Raw genomic sequence first — 25,337 nt, forward strand, 5'->3', positions numbered from 1 at the left:
AACAGAGTGGACCTGGTTCAGAGTTGAAATAAGCAGATCCATTTGGAAATAAATGAAGGTTTCCATTTGTACTCAGAACTGGCTGCATCCTGTGACCACACTGCCTCATTCATCTGCTGGTGAAAGCAGCCATCACCATTAGCAGCAGGCACTTGCACCACTCCTATGCTTGGTGAAGGTGATGTGTATGAAAGTGGCTGGATCTGTGAATATGCTCAACTATGATGAGCTCCTGATTCCATAAACATGCCCATAACACACCCACTATGTGCGAACGCCCCATTGCCAGCCAGTAACACCCACTCAGCCGCAAACAGAGATGTGGCTGAGATCCATATACGTAACTCTGAATCACCTGCAATTGCTCTGAGTTGTGTATGCAGGCCCAAACGCATGTGCAGTCTGCTAAACATTGTGGGATTCATAAGCAGATGGAAATGTGTGCAACTCTGAATTAGGCCCAGAGTATCTAATGATACTAGCTACAGGCTCTCTGTTCAGATGATAGCTCACATGTAGTCCCCTGTATATGTCTAGCCCTCACTGCCATGTCATCAGGATTTGCACTAGGGATTTCAAACATTGTAACTGATGGCACATCTATATAATAAGCAAGAAAATGTGTGTGTCTGTCTGTTTTGTACCTAGCTCCATCAAACTTGGCATGGTTTTGTAGTTTGACCGGGATTAGGTATGAAGGTCGGCAGGGCCATGGAGGTCTACATGATGTGCATCAAGTAGGCTGTGGAGTCTCTGATTTGAAATTTTGGTTAAGCAAGTTCACTGAGGATGTCTTCCAGTGCCTAACACTGCACTGATCTGAAGGCACAGGCTGATATGTAACAGTGGGGGCAGGCAGAGCTACAACAGAAGAGCAGTGAGTCAGAGGATCAACTGTCACACTGCACCTGCACTGACAGTTACTAATTTCCTCCAAGCACATTTTCATATGCCATGCTCTCCAATGTTGTTCTGCAATGTAAAAAAAAGTCTGATATATGTCAAGGTCCAATCTTCAATCTGGGCAATATCCCAGGTAGTTGTATACAATCCTCCACCTTTTATTGAATTGCTGTATCAGTCTATATTGTGCCTTTGTTCATAAAGCCCCCATAAGTTGCCCTAACATATTATAATTCATCAGAGGCGGATTGGGCCACCAGGACAGCTGGAACGTTCCCACTGGACCAGTCCCATCCTCCCTTCTGCTGGGTCGGCTTAAACTACTTGCCGGGCAAGCTCACAGTGCCTGCCGGCCCAGGCAGATGGCTGTGCTTCTGGGATTTGCATTCCACTGTGGAACGCAAACTGGAAGCTGTCACCCTTCCTGCCTGCCTTGCAGAACCATTGACCATTATTTCCTGTGAGGGCCAATGAGTTTTATTTTTTTCCTGCAGTGGCCAATGGGTTTTATTTTTCTTGTGCATTGTTTTTTATGCGCACATGTGTATGGGTTGCACCGCTCATGCACTCCATTGGTGTTGGTATAGAGTCGCAGTACAGATTCAGACGCACGTACAAAGAAGTGTATTAGAAATGTGCTGAGCATTCCTGGTCGGTTACAGGGGGTTGGCTAATCAGACGCAGATGTAACATAGTATGGGCGTGTTATTGGCATGACACAGGCGTGTTGCTGAATGTGGCTGTGTACAGAGATGCTGAATTGTCACACTGGAGGCCATACACAGATGGTTGATCAGTACCTAGAGCATCTGCCTCTGACTCAGAATCAGAACCTATGAGAAGGGATCCCACCCCCTTAACAAACCCCACCCCCTCAACAGATCCCGCCCCCATTAGGGCTGCTCCCAGAAATTTCCCAGGCTGGTTTTCCATCCCAATCCGCCCTTGTAATTAATAATGAATAGCACAGTGGCAAAGTGATTAGCATTATTATCTCACAGCACTGAGGTCATGAGTTCAATTCTAAACCCATCTCTACTGAGTTTGCATGTTCTCCCACTGTTTCCAGTGATGTCCTCCATGACTTCAGCTTCCTCTCACACCCCAAAAACATACTGCTAGGTTAGTTGGATGCTGACAAAACTAGCTGTAGTGTGTATGTATATGTGTGTGTGTGTGCTTGTATGTTAGGGAACATATCTATAAGCTCCATGGGGCAGGGACTAATATGAATGACATATTTTCTGTACAGCACTGTGTAAATTGGTGGCACTGTATAAATAATAAAAAATAATCATTTTAATAATAATAATTATAATAACATTACCTGTCCAGGTTATCCTGTGATTTGTATTTGCTCAATATATTTTTCCCATAGTTTTCATCTTTACTGTAACAAATATGAATAAATAAAGTTCATACAAACAAGCAGAAATCACCCAATATGAAGAATAGTAATAGCATGTTATAGTCCCTATGTCTGCTTACATCTTCTCAGCTTCTTCCTCGGGCTGTGCTTTTATCCAACTACTGTCCTTCAGCAGAGTCCTCTTCTTGTTTGTTTCCTGTATCACGTTTTGCCTGCTACTTTTTGAGTCTGTTTAGAAGAACATAGATACTTATAGCTTATACAGTCACTATTTTCCAGTGTTGACCTATGACCCAACAAAATATTACCCATTGCTTGGTATTAAGCCCAGGGCTGCTGAGAGCTCCATTATGCCCTGACACCTGGAGGAAGGGTAGGAGGGGGTGGGTTAGGCATGGCCCCTTATCCAACAATTAAGATTTATGAATTATCGTTTGGCACCATACTGATTTACTTCTGTGTACTTGTATATTATTGGCCTAATATAGAGTTGGATGCATGGCTTGTTTCTACAGTAAGTGTAAAATCTGCTTTCTCATACTGTGCATGTGCAATACACTGTATATCCCTGTATCCATATTACACTTTTTGCGTATTCCTGTTTTGCTTCTCCATTTGTTTGGAGACACGGAATAGAGGAAGGGAGAGGTGTAAATGTGTAATTACAGTAAAGGCATATTTATGTAATTACTCTCTACAGCATCAGATGCAACAGTCAGGAGGTGTATCTGTTGCAGGTACTCTATAGATATGGCTATTGATCATCGACGGCTAACAACCACTGATGTTTTACCACTGATGGTCGAAGTTTTTGCCAATGATGGCAGAATAGGTGGCAATGTTTTGTTTCTCCCATGGCACTCGGAGCTTAGCCTTGCACCCAACACAAACCATACAGTCCTACCCTTTGCCCACTTCCAGCCATTGCACTGATTCCAGCAATGATGTAACCATTGATGGTTTCCCTTTGATGGTCATCCCTAGTGCTCTACTACCAAGAGGCTTGTTAGATCAGAAAGGCATCATTCCAGCCTCTGCTCGTCGGGTATGCAGAGAGATGAGGGCAATGCCCCATGGAGTGTGGCCACTCCCATTTTTGTGCATGCACAGAGGGATGAAGGACCTGATTTACAGCCCCTGTCTGTCAGTGACTGTGGGCCTGATTCAGAGTTGAACGCTATTTCCGATGTTCACGCAGCTGAGCAATTATTGGTGGTTTGCGCATGCTTTACATCCGCATTGCACACACACTGCGAATGAATTGCGAGCACGGTCGCTGAGAGGATTCACTTGCAATTGATTGACAGGAATAGACCATTTTGTGGGTGGTTACATAGAGTTCCAGCAAAAATGCATGTCGGGACCATTTGCTGGGTGTGTACTAGCCAGCGTCTTTGATCGTCCATGCAGAGAACAAAGATCCAGCGTCTCAATTACAATGTCTTTTCTGAGTGACCATATCCTTACTCAAGGTGTTGATGTTTTGAAGATCTTCGTAGAATACTGCGATTGTGTACACAGTTGCGGGCAGCTACGAGAGCTCCGGGAGGCATCTCAATACAAAATCTGCCGCCTGCTGCATTAGCATATTTTAGCAATTGCAATCAGTAAGAGTATGTAGTTGTGTATGCATTACCATCCGTCTCTGAATCACGCCCAAAGTGTATGGCTTTATGAACATATCATGTTACATTGATACTTTTACATGAATACATGGCCCATGTAAACATTACCATTTCCAGATTTATTAAAGCTGAAGGTAGACATCTTGTTCAGTTGTTTCTTGGAAACTAAAAAAAATGTAAACAAAAGAAGTACATGAATTCATGGAATTAGATACATCTGCTGGTTGTAATTAATACATAGTTGTGTCTAAACCAGAATTGTGTACATTTTACCTTTGCTGTAAATAGTACTTCAGGCATTAGTGACAAATATATGACCACGCAATATGTGCTGAAATATAAAGGAGTTAGCACTCAATCCCTTTGATGTTGGACAGCACAAGCTTAAACGCCGCTGGCAACGTATGTAAAATGTAAATATATTTGAAATGTGGTGGTGTATGCTAGTAGCAAGGAGGAGGCACTGTTGCCCTCACTGCATTTGAATTGCTTTACCTCAAAAATATGGAACAGCCAGTCTCAAAAAATTGCATCATAATGAAAACACACTGATCTCACATGCAAGTTGGAACAAGTACAGGGCCATTGGTAGTACTGATAAATATGGGTTCCAATTTTACCACCATTTACATACATTGCACTGGCCTTAAAAGTCCTTAATGCAAGTTGGGGTATACTTACTAAAGATTTGTTTAAAGCGGCATATTCTCGGTGGCTTTGAGGGGTGGTTTTAAAAGAGCAATAGTAATCCATACAAAATCAGGATTGTTTTGCGTGCTATACTATTACCCTTTAAAGTGCAGGTCTCAAAGCTGCTGAGAATTGAAAAACAATCTTTAGTAAATATACCCATCTTGTGTACAAACCGTAAAAATATGCTTTTTCAAACTACTCAGTTTTCTGAAGTATTTTGTCATCTGTGTAGGTTTCAATCAGTTCAATTCACAAATGTAACAATATCTGTACAAATGAATCAGAGTGAAACACTTTAGGCAAACCAATGTGTGTAATCAGCTGGTTTGGAATTAAGAGAAAAAGTGTTAGTTTAAACTTGTCATATTTTTCTCTCATTGCCACCAAAGCTTTTGTCTTAAAATAATCACTAGGCCTAAAATACATACGTGTAGTATCACTGTGTGAACTTGCCTGCACTTAGGTCTTGAGCTGAAACATTCATTAGGCCTATTGCTAGCAATGCTTTGGTGCCAGTGGTCAAATAAAGGAGGAGCATAGATTGAGACTCAGATTGGCCAAGGATCAATCACTGGGCCTTAACTCCTTACACAGTGGAAATATTACTGTATTGCTCTCAGATAACACAATACTAATAATTAAAGATTATGTATTGTAGATATTGGGTATTTATGGTATAAAATGTATGGGTTACATAAAATCAGGATACATATAGTTTGTCGACAATCAAAATGCCAGAATGCAGTATGTGGACTCCGGAAGAGGGATGTCAGTAACTTAAAGCATTTCATGTACTCCAGCAGTGCAACTGTCAGCATAATGATTTCTATATATCATAATTGTCAACAAGTACACTGCATACCAATTATATATGCTGTGTTATTTTGTATTGCACTCCTTCTAGAGTAAGTAGATGTACTTGTGGGCACTGGACATACCAGTCCAGCACTGAACACAAATATAATTAATGCCCTCCACCCTGGACCTACAAAGCCCTCAGTACCCAAACCTGAAATAACAGTGATAATACAGCTGACCTGGGTGCAGGATGTGCAGTGCACAAGGACCCATGAATTACAGGGTCTCAAAATGTCCCCTCCACCCAGAGTGATAATACTGATATATTTGGGAGATTTCTCTCATTAGGAAAGATGCATCAACCATGGAGAGAGATAAAGTGGAGAAGTTGCCCATAACAACCAATCAGCTTCTAGCTGTCATTTATCTAGCACAGTCTATAAAATGGTAGAAGCTGATTGGTTACTATGGGCAACTTCTGCCCTTTTAAGTTCTTGGTTCCGGGAGCCCAAATTCACATTAGCCCTGTTCTATAGCCCTTACCTATCCCTACTGCCACACAATAGAGTACCCACGCAGGCATATGATGTAGGTCATAGTTACTTACTCATATGAAGCTAATTTGGAGACATATGGGGTGATGTATCCTAGGTGGAAAAGTTGCCCATAGCAACCAATCAGCTTCTAACTGTCATTTCATAGACTCTGCTGGATGAAGGATAGGTAGAAGCTGATTGGTTGCTATGGGCAACTTCTACACTTTATCTCTCTGCCAAGATATAAGCTAGGTATACACTATTCGAACCAGCGATGTGGTGACCGATGTAACAATACATGCACTGTACACAATGCACAACCCGCTGTATGACAGCGCAATGTATCGCCACATGCTGCATGTAACTGCACCGCGTCATTCATTGCATTGTCCCATCTTACATATGCAGTACATCCAATGGGACGATTCAATGAACGAAGGCCGGGAATGACAGATTGGACGAAATCAAATTATTTATGGTCAATGTGATAGGAAAAACCAGTGCTGGTGGCTGCCAATCATAAAATATTTGGAGAAACAGAAGCGCAGCACCACCACAGAGCTGGCCCTAAGGATGACAGGCAAGCACAATTTATTTCTTTTTTCTTAATTTCTCTAGAAGAAACTTTTGGCTTAGGGGTGCCATGAAAATAATGCTGGTAGTCTAGGGCGCCGTGATCAAAGACAGTTTGGAATTAAGCAAATAAACATATTTCTATTAATTCTCAAAACTAAAATAAATAATCTAAATATTGTGTTTCGCAATAGTGTTTTCTATAGCCATAGCAATGCAATAATGTTTTCTATAGCCATAGCAATGTAATAGTGTTTTCTATAGCCATAGCAATGCAATAATGTTTTCTATAGCCATAGCAATGCAATAGTGTTTTCTATAGCCATAGCAATGCAATAGTGTTTTCTATAGCCATAGCAATGCAATAGTGTTTTCTATAGCCATAGCAATGTAATAGTGTTTTCTATAGCCATAGCAATGCAATAATGTTTTCTATAGCCATAGCAATGTAATAGAGTTTTCTATAGCCATAGCAATGCAATAGTGTTTTCTATAGCCATAGCAATGCAATAGTGTTTTCTATAGCATTAGCAATGCAATAGTGTTTTCTATAGCCATAGCAATGCAATAGTGTTTTCTATAGCCATAGCAATGTAATAGTGTTTTCTATAGCCATAGCAATGTAATAGTGTTTTCTATAGCCATAGCAATGTAATAGTGTTTTCTATAGCCACAGCAATGTAATAGTGTTTTCTATAGCCATAGCAATGCAATAGTGTTTTCTATAGCCATAGCAATGCAATAGTGTTTTCTATAGCATTAGCAATGCAATAGTGTTTTCTATAGCCATAGCAATGCAATAGTGTTTTCTATAGCCATAGCAATGCAATAGTGTTTTCTATAGCCATAGCAATGTAATAGTGTTTTCTATAGCCATAGCAATGCAATAATGTTTTCTATAGCCATAGCAATGCAATAGTGTTTTCTATAGCCATAGCAATGTAATAGTGTTTTCTATAGCCATAGCAATGCAATAGTGTTTTCTATAGCATTAGCAATGCAATAGTGTTTTCTATAGCCATAGCAATGTAATAGTGTTTTCTATAGCCATAGCAAAGTAATAGTGTTTTCTATAGCCATAGCAATGCAATAGTGTTTTCTATAGCCATAGCAATGTAATAGTGTTTTCTATAGCCATAGCAATGCAATAGTGTTTTCTATAGCCATAGCAATGCAATAGTGTTTTCTATAGCCATAGCAATGTAATAGTGTTTTCTATAGCCATAGCAATGCAATAGTGTTTTCTATAGCCATAGCAATGCAATAGTGTTTTCTATAGCATTAGCAATGCAATAGTGTTTTCTATAGCCATAGCAATGCAATAGTGTTTTCTATAGCCATAGCAATGCAATAGTGTTTTCTATAGCCATAGCAATGCAGGGTTGCCTACCTTTAATATTCTCTTCCCGGGAGAAGCCCGGGTAAGAGAAGCAGCAGGGGGCCGACGGGGGCGGGGCTTGACGATTCACTTCATTAAGCCCCGCCCCCTCACGGTAAAATTGCCACGATTGGGCACAATTTACATAGGGGGCGGGGCCAAATGCTGTGATTCATGCCGAATCACAGCTTAAGCCCCGCCCCCTTCACGGAGACCCGCGATTGCCGCGGGTATTCTCCTCATTCTGCCCACTTCACTAGGAAGTGGGCAGAATGCGGGAGAATTGCCTACCCTTCCGGGGGTGCGGGGGGTTACCCGAAAAATTAGGAGCCTCCCGCAAAAACCGGGAGGGTAGGCATGTATGTAGCAATGCAATAGTGTTTTCTATAGCCATAGCAATGTAATAGTGTTTTCTATAGCCATAGCAATGTAATAGTGTTTTCTATAGCCATAGCAATGCAATCGTGTTTTCTATAGCCATAGCAATGTAATAGTGTTTTCTATAGCCATAGCAATGTAATAGTGTTTTCTATAGCCATAGCAATGTAATATTGTTTTCTATAGCCATAGCAATGTAATAGTGTTTTCTATAGCCATAGCAATGCAATCGTGTTTTCTATAGCCATAGCAATGTAATAGTGTTTTCTATAGCCATAGCAATGTAATAGTGTTTTCTATAGCCATAGCAACGCAATAGTGTTTTCTATAGCCATAGCAATGCAATAGTGTTTTCTATAGCCATAGCAATGTAATAGTGTTTTCTATAGCCATAGCAATGCAATAGTGTTTTCTATAGCCATAGCAATGCAATAGTGTTTTCTATAGCATTAGCAATGCAATAGTGTTTTCTATAGCCATAGCAATGTAATAGTGTTTTCTATAGCCATAGCAATGTAATAGTGTTTTCTATAGCCATAGCAAGGCAATCGTGTTTTCTATAGCCATAGCAATGCAATAGTGTTTTCTATAGCCATAGCAATGCAATCGTGTTTTCTATAGCCATAGCAATGTAATCGTGTTTTCTATAGCCATAGCAACGCAATAGTGTTTTCTATAGCCATAGCAATGCAATAGTGTTTTCTATAGCCATAGCAATGTAATAGTGTTTTCTATAGCCATAGCAATGCAATAGTGTTTTCTATAGCCATAGCAATGCAATAGTGTTGTCTATAGCCATAGCAATGCAATAGTGTTTTCTATAGCCATAGCAATGCAATAGTGTTTTCTATAGCCATAGCAATGCAATAGTGTTTTCTATAGCCATAGCAATGTAATAGTGTTTTCTATAGCCATAGCAATGCAATAGTGTTTTCTATAGCCATAGCAATGCAATAGTGTTTTCTATAGCCATAGCAATGCAATAGTGTTTTCTATAGCCATAGCAATGTAATAGTGTTTTCTATAGCCATAGCAATGTAATAGTGTTTTCTATAGCAATAGCAATACAATAATGTTTTCTATAGCCATAGCAATGTAATAGTGCTTTCTATAGCCATAGCAATGCAATAGTTGTGGGGTCCAGCAACACAGGGAACATGGCCCACAAATAAGAATACCTATAGTTTGGTTTATGCTTTTAATGTGTGTTATACAGACATGTCCTCGTACATCTAGCCTCCTTGTGCGTTAAACAGCCCTTCTAGACTCGCCATGCCGGAGTAACTGCATTCAAAATGCTATGTTACAGTGTCACAAGCCCTGACGTAGCATTTTTCGCAAGCAGATGCACCCGCAGTGGCACACATAATATAGGCATGCCGCATATCATTTCAATCCGCAGAAGCTGCCTGTGCGTCCTATTCACTGTGCGAATAAGACGCATTTGAAGGTGAAAAGACGTTACCAAGTCACGCGGCTCTCACTCGTTATGTGTAACGTGACTTGTAGCACATCGAGGATAGATATATGTGGACGTATCTGTATTCAAATGGGCTATTTAATACAATCACATACAGTATGCTCTTAATTCATTTAATAATAATAATATATGGCATATAAGGTTAATAACTCTAATAATAAATTGCCAACAATTTCCTAAAAATTTAACATGGGTTTAGGATACTTAGAGACATTTAGCCCTTAGTATTATTATGTAGCAAATGAATTGTTAAATGCCCATACTTACAGGATCATTAAGCATGATAGTGGATTAGGGGAGGGTGACTCAGAGTCCACACCTCTGTAAAACATGCAGATGCACACAGTGAAACTGGCGGGTCTTGCAGTCACTCCTGCACAGCACTCTGCCAAATGTTTCTCTTATGTGATCAGCCTCAGGTCATTCAAAATCAGGAAATATTGCGTACTTGCTTGTATTGACTGCAATGTATGAGTAATCCAATCAGTACAACAGTACTATAGTACTAATCTACATAGAAACAATAGTGGCATAGTAGCTAATTTCAACAGAAACTTTCATATGTGGCTGAAGAATACTGTAGGTGTTGACTGAATATTAATGGTAGCTGTTAACCAAACACAAACTAAATTCAACAACCTAGCACCTCCCAGGCACGCACTAAGCAACTAAAATACCCCTCTCTCTCCTTGTGCTCAACTCACCACCTCCATCAGCAACTGCGCTGTTGTTATTTATAACTTGTGAAGGTAGCGGTCATGCTGACTATTACTGTAGTGTGGGAATGTATTGCAGTGGTAGAATTACTGCCGTGTTATGCTTGATAAACAGGCTTCCCCATGCACACATTTGAACCCACCTATAGAAATCCCGCATTTGGTCCTGTGTCCAAGGTAATGCCACATATGGGGAGGGGGTGTGGATACCTTATGTGAGAATGGCAATGCATCATTGGGATGTCTGACTCTGGGCCCCATCCACAGATGTGTCACCACTGGTTCTGCTAAAGGGGCTCATGTACACTATTTTGGGGGCTTAGCTGCTCCTCTTTAGCAGGACTGGATAATTGTAATATGTACCCAACCCACCCCCATACTTCTTGGTGCCCTGGATCAAAGATATTCCAAGTGATGTCATCATATTATTTTAAACTTTGAAAAGAAACATTTTTTTACTCACCTCACTGTTTTTGAGGAGGGATTCATTATTGATGAGGCAATTCTACTGTATGGTCTGATAGTATTATATGGAGGTCACACATGGCCTCTGTTATATGGCAGTCGTCGATAATTCTATATTATATGGTAATCACTTATGCTCTCTGTATTGAATGGTGGTCACTGATGCTCTCAATATTATATGGTGGTCACTATTGCTCTCAGTATTACATGGCGTTCACTAATGTTCTCTGCATTATATGTTGGTTACTGATCTTCTCTGTATTATTTGGCAGGCACTGTGACTTTCTGTATTGTATGTCGGTCACAACTACTCTCATTCTTTTATGGTGGCCACTGCAATGCTCCTTGTATAATATGGTGGAACTACAAAATAAATGCAGCAGGTGCTGACAACTTAATGTATTAGGCTTTGCCCTCACCCTACAAATATTTAATAGTTGACAATGTTGACTTTTTATACAAGCAAGCCAGGAGTGAGTGACTACTATCTACTAGAGAGGAGGAATACATTGTCGGGTGATAGAAAGTCTAGCTTCACATTTAGGGCACTTTGCTATGATACCTATAGATTGTAAGCTTGCGAGCAGGGCCTTCCTACCTATATATGTCTGCTATTACCCAGTTTTGTTCTATCAATGTTGACAATTGTAAAGCGCAACGGAATATGCTGCGCTATATAAGAAACTGTTAATAAATAAATAATACTCTCCTTGTGCATCCATCTCTATAAGTGTCCATGGACCAAACACCAACACATCCCAACTGTATAAAATAAATCAATGTATTGTATCATTAAATATTATTATGTATGATAATTATGTGTGTTGAACATACCTGTTCCTCTACCCCCAACAGAAGTAGAAATACATAGGGGGAGGGGCACTTGAAGTAGAAATACAGTACATAGAATATAAATTAAGAATGCAAAGGTACTGACTATTAGAAAGCAGCACATAATGGTAAAATGTATATGGTATTAGACAACCACACGTTTTTGTTAAGGCCCAGTAGGTTATTGATCCCTATAGTTGTCAATCCCTACACCTCTGGTAGAGATTAGCTTTCTATGGCAATTGCACACCTTTATCAGTCATCAGGAATAGTTATTCACTGAGTCTTATGTCATTTATCAAAATGTGGGGAAGCAGTATTCATTCATTTTAGCAAGTGAGGTGCTACTTTTCTAGGAAGAAAATATATTGATAAGCAATTCATCTAGTTTAGTTGTTTAGTGTTTGTTTGCTGCAGTAACTTCCTAGTTTAAGTCTATAATCTGCATGTAACCCTAACAATACACTCTGTAGCATATCAGGATATGTTGGATAGCCACACAGCCAGTCATTTATAGCCATAGACAGGAGGGGCAGAAGCTAGGCTGATGGTGCTGGATCTTATTATGCCTTTTATATTTTGCCTAACTATAGGCAGAGATAGATCTGTACATATCACATATGGCAACTAGACACATGACTATGGCAGCAGGGCCGGATTAAGCTCTGTGGGGGCCCCTGGGCAACAAACATGTGGGGGCCCCTATCAATAAAGGTCATATATATATATATATATATATATATATACACACACACATATAGTACCCCTTCTGCAATGCCCCCTGAAGTTGTGCCCCTTCTCCAATGCCCCCAATAGTTGTACCCCTTCTCTAATGCCCCCAGTAGTTGTGCCCCCTGCAATGCCCCCAGTAGTTGTGCCTCTTATTCAATGCTCCCTGTAGTTGTTCCCCTTCTCTAATGCCCCCAGTAGTTGTGCCCCCTGCAGTGCCCCCAATAGTTGTGTCTCTTATTCAATGCTCCCTGTAGTTGTGCCACTTGTCTGATGCCCCCAGTAGTTGTGCCCCCTGCAATGCCCCCTGTAGTCGTGCACCCTAATGTAGTGCCCCCAGTACTAACTCCCCCTCCCCGCCCACACCCCTGTGAAAAACTTATCAGTAAGAACATATAATGTAAAATACATGAAATACATTGCAATGACTAACTGTGAAGGCCGCTTTATTTCAAGAAGATTACATTCAGAATTCTCACAATATTCCCAATGTTATTCCTTCTAACAATGATGCTTTACAGTCTATAAGGGTCGTTAACAAATACAAATTCTAGGGAACAACAATACGTTGTTATGTGAACATGTGCACCTACTTGCCTACCTAGAATATTTGAAATCTCAGAACAAAAGTGTATAAACGATCGGAATATAATCCGGCAGGCTGGTGGAAAAGTTAATAATGTCACATCATAGTCCAGCCTACTAATTCTTTAGGATTACCCTCTTTACTCATTTTAAAATTTGGTTTTCCTGCTAACATGCGTCTTCCCAGAGAAGATGCAAAGTGAATCCCAGTATAGGGAAAAGGCCCAACTCTATGCTGTTAGTCAGAGGTGTAAATGTACCGTAACAAAGTATCATTATTATTATTATCCAAGTGTTCCGCAGCGCCTTACGAAGTACATCAGGGGTGGCAATCAGTCAGAGGCAAAGAGCCGAAAATTATCTGTGGTCAAGTTGAAGAGACGAACGCATGCGCATGCTAAAACGGGGCATGGCCTAGCTGTCACAAGGCCATGCCCCATTTTTGTGCGCACGCTTTTGGTATGACATTCGCAGGAGCATGACCTTGTGTCACACCCCTGTTTTTAGTCACGCTAGCGGCGAGCCCAGCACTTTGAAAATACACAATTTACATAAAGTTGCCAATGTAATTATTTCAATGTTGAAGTGAAAGAAAAAGCCAGAGCAATATAGAATACATTGAAATAGCCACGTTCACATAAAATACACAGAAACAAGCCAGATCCACTAAAATAAATTTAAATACACATCCACATAAAATACATATTGAAATCCAGAACCACATAAAGTACATTGAGAAAGCCAGTGCCCATTATGCTGTGCCCCCTGTAGCTGTGCCCCATATGCAGTGCCTCCCTGTAGTTGTGCCCATTAAGTAATGCCCCCAGTAGTAGTGGCCCTTATGCAAGGCCCCCTGTAGCTGTGCCCATTATGCAGTGCCCTTAGTAGTTGTGCCCCTTCTGCGATGCCCCCTGTAGTTGTGCCCATTAAGCAATGCCCCAGTATTTGTGGCCCTTACGCAATGTCCCCTGTAGCCGTGTCCATTATGCAGTGTCCCCAGTAGTTGCTGGCCTTATGCAATGCCCCCCATAGCTGTGCCCATTATGCAATGCCCCCAGTAGTTTCCCCATTTCTGCAATGCTCCCTAGTTGTGCCCATTAAGTAATGCCCCCAGTAGTTGTGGCCCTTATGCAATGCCCCCTATACTTTTGCCATTATGCAATGCCCCCAGTAGTTGTGCCCCTTCTGAATGCCCCCCGTAGTTCTGCCTATTAAGAAATGCCCCCAGTAGTTGTGGCCCTTATGCAATACCCCCTGTAGCTGTGCCCATTATGCAATGTCCCCTAGTAGTTTTGCCACTTCTGCAATGCCCCCAATAGCTGGAGGCCCAGCGACAGGGGGGTGCAAGGGGGACACTTGTATCTGGCCACGAGATTCCGAGGAGCCCTGAACCCTCAGACATTTTGGGAGCCCAGTGCACGTCTCCCTTGCCTCTGCCACCTGCTGTGTAAACAGGGCACCTGGCACGACAAATGCGGGCTTGCGCTTAGATCCTCCCGAGTCCCGGGCTCCCGGCAGTGACTAGGAGGCCAGGCTGGTGCAGCGTGCGTGATATCATGACGTCACATCGCTAAATCAAAGAGAAGCCACCGGGTTGGAGCCAGCCTGCTGGGGAAGTCTGAAGAACACTGGCAACACAGCAGGTGAGTGTTGGCCTGGGCCAGGCTGGACTAGAGAATCCCGAAGTGAGTGGTGGGGACGAGCTGCAAATGAAGAGGGTGGAAGACACAGGAGCTGTGGAAGAGGGGGGGTATGACAGACACAGGAGCTGTGCAAGAGGGGGGGTGTGACAGACACAGGTACTAAGGAAGAGGGGGGTGATAGACACAGGTGCTAGGGAAGAGGGGGTGTGACAGACACAGGTGCTAAGGAAGAGGGTGTGTGACACACAGGTGCTAGGGAAGAGGGGGTGTGACAGACACAGGTGCTAAGGAAGAGGGGGTGTGACAGACACAGGTGCTAGGGAAGAGGGAGGGTGACAGACATAGGGGCTGAGGAAGAGGGGGAGGTGTGACAGACACGGGTGCTGTGGAAGATGGGGAGGTGTGACGGACTAGGATAAGGGTTAGGAGAGCGGATAGGGGGCCCCAAAAACATGTGTACCGGGCCCCAAGATTTATGTTGCCGGCCCTGTGTTGCTGTGCCCGTTAGGCAATGTCCCCAATAGTTGTGTCCCTTCTGCAATGCTCCCTGTAGTCGTGCCCCCTAAGGTAGTGCCCCCAGTACTAGCTCCCCCTCCCCGCCCACACCTCTATGAAGAAACTTACCTGTTTTCATGTTGGCACCGCTTCACGCCATCAGGGCTCCCTAGTCCTGCCGTTGCTGCTGCTGCCACTTCCACTGCCTGCTGGATCTAACTGGATCACATCACGAGTGACGCCATGACGTCATCCATCACTGGGAACGCTGGCCTCTGAACCGATCAGAGACTTCTTTAGTCTCTGATCACTTCAGAAATCAGCATTCTCAGTACTAGTGGGGGTCTGCCGAGCCGCATCGGAAACTCAAAAGAGCTGCATGTGGCTCGAGAGCCGCGGGTTGGCCACTCCTGAAGTACATAGACAAATAAGTGAACAAGCAACAAGTGACTTACAGTACAATACAATGCAGGCCATAATAATGCACCTAATCCAAATGTAAAAACAACTTATTTAAATATTTTAATGAGCTCTGCAAAGACTTCATATAATTATTCTAGATTTACAGTTCTTCAGTGGTATCAGAAATCAGATGTTTACCAGTGCTTTTCGAGAGACACTTATTGCAACATCCAAGGGCACTTTATACAGAGAAGAACATTTAAGTACATAAATACCAATGTTATAAAACCATGAAAGTTCTAATGTCCTCTTATTCACGTGACTTAAATGATAACTCCCCTAATAATAAAACTTTTTCTTTATGACAGAATTACAGTAGGAAAGAAATAAACTAAGAAAGATTTACTTCTCCACTCCCTCAGTCATCTGCCCTGATGGGTTCCTAAGCTGTAGGGCCCCTCCTTGTGAGTTACCCACTGATAACATAGGCCTGACACATTGCAAGATCTTATGAGTTAAAAATAAACATCAGCCGTAGACTTCTATGAAACAGAGTGAGCCTGATGTCAGTGTCAGCAGCTGTGACACTGTAATGTAGCGTTTCGCATGCAGTTACACCGCAGTTGCACACAGAATATAGACATGCTGCATATCATTTTAATCAGCAGAAGCTGTTTCGGCGTCCTGTTCCTGTGCACTTCGAATAAGACATATTTGAAGGGAAAAGGTTGAACGAAAAGATGCTCAGCGCTACTGAGTCACTCCACGGCATGGCGCGACTAGAAGGGCTAATTGACGAACAAGGAAGCAAGATGTATGTGTACACATCTGTATATTTCCACCTACCAGTCCTCTAAGATGTGCAATAATCAGTGGCGTAACAAAGGGGGTGGGCGGGCATGGTGCCTCCGGCCCGCACTAGTTAGCCACCAGTGTAGCGCCGACCGCAGTGAGTGCGGTCAGTGTTACACATTTACACAGGACCGGCGCTAGGCTTCCAGCGCCGGTCCTGTGCTGCACAGCTGAGCCCATTCCCTCCCCCTGAGCGCTTGCCCAATAGCGCTAGGAGGCGGGCTCAGGCTGTGCATAACACACGCATCGCATCGCAGATAGACTCTCATTGACTGCTGCAGCACCCACTGCAAGAGCGGGGCTTCCGTCCGGCTCCTGCAGTGGGTAATGGGACAGACGTCATGACATCATGACGTCTCTCCCATAATGCTGAGCACGCCAGCACGGGCGGCGGCAGGAGCGGTGTCGTGGTCCGGAGCAACAGCATGGATTCAGGTAAGTATATTTTTATATATATATTTTTTAAACCTGTCTGCACTACTGAGGGCACAACGGGGGAGGGGGTTAGCTACTACTGGGGGGACCTCTACTGGGGGTGGGGGCACAACGAGGGAGGGGGGTGGCTACTACTGGGGGCACCATTATCGGGAGGACCTCTACTGGGGGGGCTACTACTGGGGGCACTTAATCGGGAGGGGGAACCTCTACTGGGGACTACTACTTGGAGGGCGGGAACTACCACTGGGGGCATTAAAAAAGGGGCCTACTACTAGAGGCATTGCACTGGTGGGACCAATACTGGGGGCAATAATAGGAAGGGCCACTACAGGGGGCACTGGATAGGGGGGATCACCACTGGGTGCCTGCATAAGGGGGACCACTACTGGGAAAACTGCATGGGGGGGACTACTGCTGGGGGCACTATATAAAGGGCACTGCATAGGGGGGGACTACTACCGGGGGCACTATATAAAGGGCACTGCATAAGGGGATACCGCTACTGGGTGCACTGCATTGTGGGGATTGCTACTGGGGGCACTGCATAAGGGGGAACACTACTAAAAGGGGCACTGAATTTGGGGGGGCCACTACTGGGGGTACTGAGTAAGGGGAACTAATTGGGGGCTGTAAAAGAGGGACCACTACTGGGGATACTGTATAAGGGGCACTACTTTGGACCTGCATAAGAGGGTCCACAACTGCATACTGGGGGTACTGTATAAGAGGTACTACTGGGGTTAAGGTGCATATGGATAGGAATGTTCAGCGTGAAAATAAAGGGGTGTGTCATGTTGACACGCCCCATTTTTAAGTGACCACGACCATTTTTTGCCGCACATCGGGGGGGGCTCCCTTTTCAAATTTGCCCTGGGCTCCAAATACCCTAGTTACGCCACTGGCAATAATAGAGAATGTTTATACCATTGTCTATCAACAGAGGACATAAATAATAGGACCTTTGACCTTTTGCCGTGTGAAGAAAATAGTCAAAATATCCTGATTCTGAAAGTTATGAGCAGACAAATGATGCAGATGTTATTGATGAACCTAAACCAGTATTCATGGAAATAAATCAATAATAACAGAAGAAATGTATGAAGGAGAATAGCTGAAGCGTTGTTTAAAGTTTGATGTTAAAATGAAGACTGGAACGGGACTGCTAAGCCCTTGCTCTTATGGTGAACCCAATATAATCTAATTACTCTCAGGCCACTCCTGTAATCCACCCTGTTTTGCGCAAGATACTTAATTAAGATCTATCAGATAGCAGAGATATTTTTATCTGAATTAATCCTCCACCCCAGCCACCTCCAAGTACATTGCAAGAATATCATAAATCAGTAAGAATTTCATATATTATTATTATTATTATTATTATCCTTTACTTATATGGCGCCACAAGGGTTCCGCAGCACCTTGCAAGGCACATGAACAAGTGAACGAACAAGTTAACAGCCACTTACAGTATGATACAATGCTGGACAAGGACAACAACAACAAGCAGCAGAGCGTAAGCAACCAAGTGTTAGGTGCCCTTGTGGGGAGTTAGAAGTAGATGACAGTATGAGTATGGGAAGAAGAAGCACATAAGGGAAGAGGGCCCTGCTCGGCAGAGCTTACATTCTAATGGGCAGACATAAAGGTGTGACACAGATGGGGTAGACAGTGAGGAAGGAGCATGGAGCAGCAGGTTAGGATGAGAGCTGGAGGGCTTTGATGAAGTAGTGGGTCTTGAGAGCCAGTTTGAAGATTTGTAGAGAAGTGGACAGTCTCATAGGGAGAGGGAGAGAATTTCAGAGGTAAGTAGTGTGAAGGGATATGAGGTTTGAGATGTAAATGGGAGAGGACTGGGTGAAGGTTTGTAAGCGAGTGTGAGTGTAAGAACCTTGAATTGGGTTCTGAAGGGGAAGGGGAGCCAGTGGAGGGCTTGTAGAAGAGAGGAGGCATATGTAGAAGGTTTGGAGAGGAAGATGAGCCGAGCAGCAGCATAGAGGACAGATTGGAGTGGGGAGAGATGGGAATCAGGGAGGCCAGACAGGAGAAGTTTACAATTGTCCAATCTGGAAATGACCAGTGAGTGGGTGAGGGTCTTTTTAGCATCCAGGGTGAGAAAGGGTCTGAACCTGGAGATAATTTTGAGATGAAAATGGCAGGACTGTGAGGGGTACGGAATGTGTGGTTTACAGGAGAGGGTGGAGTCAAGGATAACTGCAAGACAGCGCACTTGGGGTTTAGAGGAGATAGTTGTTCTGTCAATATATAATAAAAAAACAAGGCTGAATACACAGAGAACAAATCCCAAAATAGTTTGAGGTGTGGCCTAGTGACAGTGATATTCATGAGGCTATAGTCACTGTTTACAGTTTTTCAGTGTTTTGATGAATTTAAATCACTTTGTGTGCAGGTCCTCTATGTCTTTATATGAACGTTGTATTAACTTATTCATACTTATTATAATGAAAGTAAAAAAACAGCTGAGATGCTCCATAACATCAGGAGAGTTGGGTTCCTGGACCCTTGCAGTACGCAGGGACTCTATAAAACGAGCTGGAGGTGTACAGGGCATACTAGCTTTTGTAACACCCCTAATCACAGGGGTGTTAAAAAATGATTTTCCACATTTCTGAACAGCTAGCTACACTTCCAGGAGTGGAGGAAGAATTTGTTTTATTTATTTGCTGCATGTTTTGTTTTTTTATTCCACAAAAAATCTGAATGTGAATATTTACATAAAAAAATACATAAACTATATGAATTGTTCATCTCCACCCCGGAAATTCATATCATTGCATTATCAACCAGGGACAAAAGAACAACAAAATCCCTTTTGTCACCATAGGTGGTTTCTCTTCTGTAATATATGACAACAACAGCTTGCTGCACTCCTCTCATTACACAGCAAACTGGTGCCAGTGATCATAGAGAGCAGTAACATCCCTGTGGCATGAGAAGTCTACACATGTTATGCTGTAGAATACATGCAACATCATTTTTTGATAAATAATTCTAGTGAATTTAAGTATTAAATATTCCTGGAAGGGATGTAGTTGACATACCGCCAGTCAGGATGTCAGTACTTAGAATGCCAGTGCCGGATCCCGACACCAGTTAGAATACAGATGGTAAGTATTAAGGTGCCCACACACATAGAGATATTTTACCCGATCTGGCCGATTCCAACACATTGGAATGACAGATCGTGTAAAATATGGCCAAATCGTGAGTAAATCGTGAGTCCCCACTCACAATCACGATGTGATGCGCGTCCCCGCTGGTCGCACATCGCATCGTCAGATCTGCCGTGCAGTAGGGCAGATCTGACAATCTAGGACATGATGCACTGTGAAAGTCTGGATGCAGGAGAGATCGTATGAAGATTGGACACCAAATCCTGTCCAGATCGTGTGCAGAGCTGCCGGGGAGAGTTTCAAGGGAAATCGTACACAAATCGTACACATTGGCTGATCGTATGCAGATCGCCATGTGTGTGGGCACCTTTAGGGTTAGAGGGAAGGTTAGGGTTAGTGTTTAGGGTTAGGGACTAGGGGTGAGGGTTAGGCTGTGGGGAGGGTTAAGCTTAGGCTTTGGGGGCGGAGGTTAGGTTTAGACTGCGGGGAGGATACAAACGAAAATGCCACTGGTATTTGTCAATACTTACTGATACGGCAAGGTCCAGCGAAGTCCTCCTCATCCATCGAGGTCCTCCACTCACCTGCTGGCAGCCTAATGCTCCTGTTTAATGCGCATGCGCGACAGTCTGTTTGCGCATGTTCATGGCACTGTAACCTGGCGGGGACCTGACAGTGCCTGGAAGGCTTCTCTGAAGCCATAAGGGCAGGGCCGAGTCCCCATCAATGGGGATCGCATCGCTCTCACCATTTATCGATGGCGAGAACGATGCTGTGACAAACAGCGGTAATCTTAGATTACCGCTGTTTGTTGAATACAGAAAGAATGATTTAATCCCTTTAGCGAGCATCATTAATAAATGGGGCCCCCCAGGTGGAATGCCAGCGTCGGGATTCTCACCGCCAGGATCCACAGCAGCGGTATACTGTACCCAAACTGTTCCAAAATATTGACCAGTAATAGGCACTTTAGCCTGATTGTTCTCTGCCACTGTGCCCAACAAACCCCACATTGATACGCATAACGCATCATAGGACAAGGGTTCAGCCCAATTTACAATTTGCCTCAGCAATTGGGATTGTTTTTTTTTTCAAACAAAAGTAAATAAGTGATGTCTCCATTAGGGTTGAGTACAGGATGCCGGCGCTGAGGATCCTGGGCCGTATTCAATTAGTTTTGCATCCACAAGAAAGTTTTGCCTGCCTAACTTTTCGCCACCTTCGTGTGTTATGGACGTGAAAACTTTTTGTGCACGCTCCTGATTTACTCCATATTCAGTTGCCAAACAGGCGAAGACAGAACCCGGCGAATGTGAACCAGGTGAAAAGTGCAGGATGACTTGGGGGAATCACTCTGTAACCCAGAAAAAGATGGTCTGACTTCAGAAATCATTATGGTAGTTTAGTATTAGCCCTAATTGAACTAGTTAGGGTACTTAAGTGGTGGTAATTGCTTGTCATTAGCGTCTTGGTAAATGTGGTGAAGAATGGCATAAAGCAGTGTTTTTGTAAGCAAATAAGTAGTTCCATCAAATTTGGGGTGCTTGAAATTGGGTACTAGCATATTTGAATGTCTCTGAAGTAAAGTTTTAGAAAAAGTGAAATTCCTCCGTCATACAAGCACCTGCAATCCCCAAAACACTTGTGACCCCTTCTTAGAGCACCCCCAGAAGCTTATTTTGCTAGTTTTTGAAGTTGTCCCCTTACTTTCTTTCACTTTTGCCCCAAATTTCAAATGTGATTTTTTTGGGGTGTTCCTGGAATGTTTTAATTCTTTTTTTGGATGAATTGCCCCTTGGGGGGGGGTTTCTCAGTTATTTCCCAACATCTGCACCCCAAAATATAGATTTGGCACTTCTTTTCACCTGCTATTCTGTGGAGAAAAATTATCGCCTATTTCAGTCCATTCACTTTTCGCATAGGTGAAAACGGACTGGAATTGAATACGGAGATACATTTTCAGGCAAATTTTTTGCCAAAAATCATGCGAAAAACGGCTTTTCTCTCCAAATTGAATACGTCCCTAGGTTACAAACAGACATGTCAACAAATGTTCTTCTTTTATCTTGTAAGTGTTGTTTGATAAGTAATAAAAACAAACCAAAAGAGTTTACTTCTAGAAGAAGCATATAATCAAAGTGTTCAGCGTGTATAATATTGGTATTATAGTCTCCGGAAAGCGTTAGTTCTGCAATGCTATGATATGGGATGCATGGCTTCCTTATGGATAATCTATCTAGCTCAGGTCTGAAGAATTACTGTATAAACCAAGGTGAGCCTACTTTGTAAAGATGAAGAAAAACGTCCAACATAGCTTAAATAGATGGAACACATAAACCATCTATTCCAGACACTCCATCAGCCAAATATGGCTTTAAGCAGTGATGCTGCGAATATTATTAGTGTTCATTCTAGCACACTGCACCTTTCACAACCCACGCAGTTCCTCTTTCCTGCTCTAGTGCTTCAAGCACACTCAGCTGATGCAACAAACTGCTGAGATACAGACCAGAGTGTGCTAGAAGCACCAGAGCATAGTGAAACCCCATGAAGGAAAATGGAACTGCACAGGTTGTAACAGGTGCAGGGTGCTAGAATGACCACTATACTATGTAGAACTCTGATTACGAGAGAGAGAGAGAGAGAGAGAGAGAGAGAGAGAGAGAGAGAGAGAGAGAGAAAGGCTAGTCTTGCTGAATATTATGGTGACATGGGTGCAGATAATCAGCAGGCCTGCCTCGCCATATATTATAGAGGGAACTGGGCATCAGTCAGCACTACCTTTATTAGGAGGGTTCTTGATTCACTACATATTTGGGACTTATGCAGCAAAATAAACTTATGTCCAACAACAAGGGTTGGTAAGCGTTTCCTCTACACCCAGCACCAACATCTCGAATCTTCCTGTCCTTGTTCATCTCCATCTGTTTACATGCTGGCAAAATATATTTTCATTCCAGTTGATCTAAGTATCTCTTGTCTTTGTGAAAAGCCTAAATTAGAGATGGGCATAATTGCTCTAGGAGTTGTGGACTCTCCCTGTAGCTTAAATTTTAGTTAGTGAATGTTTCAGTCAAACGTCCATGGCCAATACCATCATCTTTAATTTAAGTAAGAACATCTCAAACATGTTAAAATTTGGAAGCAACACTTTGCTCACTGTCTGCTGAGAGACGGCATGAGAATAATATTATTGAGAATATGCTCATATAGTTATTATTGCAATAATTCTGTCTTCCCATACATACTGTCATTACATCTATAAAATCCACACGTTAGCCCTAGAAGTTAAACAGCCAATAAATGCTCAGATGCAATTTCCGTCAGGTGCATATAGTTTTCACAGTCCTAAGAGTGAAATGCTGCTGTGTGTGTAATTACAGCAGAAACACTTCTAATAAAACCTGTCCATAAAACACTAATGTAACTGTTTAACAATAGATGGAGCCAGTGTGAACACAGCACGAATCCACTTGTACTGGCGTGCCCCCAATATGCTTTGATGCTGCAGCAATGTCTAGCTGAGTATGCTAAACAAGCCCTTTCATTAAAGATGGATTTTATGATGTTACACACCTCCTACACCACAGCTTCCTAGTAACAAATTGTGTAACTACACTGCCCCATGTGACATTTCTCTTTAGATAGAGGATAAAGTATTACTGCATTTTACAAAAATAGAAAGTAGAATAATAACGCAGGATTCAGCCAGACAATAATTATTAGCCTGTTTGCATGTCTTTGAAGCCCAGCTGATGATTAAAATCTAATCTACTGTAAACTGATAAATTTGCCAAATATCATCAGGCAGATAGAGTAGAGATAGGTCTAAAAAATGCAGTCCCTGTCTATTCATGACACAGGAAACTAACCAAACCAGTTTTTCCAGACTAGGGTGGGTAAACTTGTCTTTTTATAAGTTGCCTGTGTAGACTGAAGGGGAGAATACTAAGCTGTAATGTGTCACTAGAGAGGAACTCAGAACATTCCCAATAGAGCTGTCACTTCTTCAGTCATGCAAAACTACATATCTACTCTAGCATTATATAATATATTTATCCATTCCTCTGCTCATCTATTATATCTACTATATCAATTATGAGGATATGTGTTTCTGAATGAAATTCAATGACACTTACATTATAAAGTATTTCACTGTAAAATATTTACTATAGTTAATAGTTCATAAATGATGGCTCTTTAAACGGAATGGATATGTAATGCCAGCTGTCGGATGCCTAATGCCGCCGGTCTCATAACTACATCCCCTTTATACATCTTTAATCTAATTAAATTTGCAATAAAGAGATGTCAAATTACTTGTATATGTTTATATTGATAGGTAAGTCTGACAAACAAATACACATATATCACTTTATCAACACACTAGTGCACATATAAAGTACACATTAGTTTACTAATATTTTATTAGATGTAAATGTAACATTGTAGTAGAACTTAGAAGTAGCATGAAAGACTGAGCATATTTTGTTAAAGAAAAGTAAACAGCATTCTACTTTTTGCATTTTAATACATAATTTATTTTTAGGAAAAATATTACTATAATTGTATATATTAAATTGGGTGGTGCCACCATCACAGTCTATATAGATCAATAAACTGTGATTACACTAACAAATACAGAAAATACTTCCCATCTAAATCTGAAAAATGCAAATGAAGTAAACAGTAAATAGTAATGCATATAAAGTTACTGCTATAAGTATACATTCAGTTCAGACCACCGTGACACATTGTACATGCAGAACATGACAGTACACAATTTAAGGATTGCAAGGAAAAGATACTCACAGTGTGCTCTGAGCAGGAAGGGTACACAGATCGGCTGGGTACAGTAGTCACCTGCTGTCTGGGTATAGGCAGACTTAAGTGACTGAAGGAAAGGTAGAATAGACTTCTCCCTCACAGATTGTGACTCACTCCCCAGGGAGGCGGAGGTGTGGAAAAGGGAGTCACCTGCAAATTCCTTACACCTTTTAAGGGTTTGTGTGGGTCAAAACATTAGCATTTTTGTCATAACTCTAGCAAGTGAACAGTCACAGGCCAATAATGGCCACCACCAGTTTTAGAAGAATTAAACAATTTACACTTTACCATATGGTATTGCTGATATCACAAACCACTGTCCTGCCTCATGTGTGCATTGCCAGAGGGAAAATTATGAAAAACCTGAAGAATGCAGATTATCATGTTACAAGCATAAGAGAACATAAGTTTTGTACAGACTCTGGATACAAACCTGTTATATATATATATATATATATATATATGTATATAAATCCAAGAAGTCCTGTAC

At 42.2% G+C, this 25,337-nt stretch overlaps 1 protein-coding gene across 5 annotated transcripts in view; it reads right to left on the bottom strand.

Moving 5' to 3' along the window:
* Nucleotides 1-24,935, bottom strand: part of SCEL (sciellin) — a 108,681-nt gene extending 83,746 nt beyond the window's left edge. For all 5 annotated transcript variants that reach the window (XM_088459123.1, XM_088459131.1, XM_088459105.1 and 2 more), the window contains exons 1-4: nt 24,833-24,935; nt 4,006-4,062; nt 2,392-2,500; nt 2,231-2,293 (exon numbers count right to left, since the gene is read on the bottom strand). In XM_088459123.1, coding sequence (XP_088315249.1) covers nt 2,231-2,293; nt 2,392-2,500; nt 4,006-4,039 — 206 coding nt within the window. In that variant the 5' untranslated portion in view covers nt 4,040-4,062; nt 24,833-24,935. The remainder of the gene's footprint in view (nt 1-2,230; nt 2,294-2,391; nt 2,501-4,005; nt 4,063-24,832) is intronic.
* Between the last annotated feature and the right edge of the window lie 402 nt (nt 24,936-25,337).

The sequence above is a fragment of the Taudactylus pleione genome, unplaced genomic scaffold (assembly GCF_031769625.1).
Source record: "Taudactylus pleione unplaced genomic scaffold, aTauple2 ptg000041l, whole genome shotgun sequence".
NCBI lineage: Eukaryota > Metazoa > Chordata > Amphibia > Anura > Myobatrachidae > Taudactylus > Taudactylus pleione.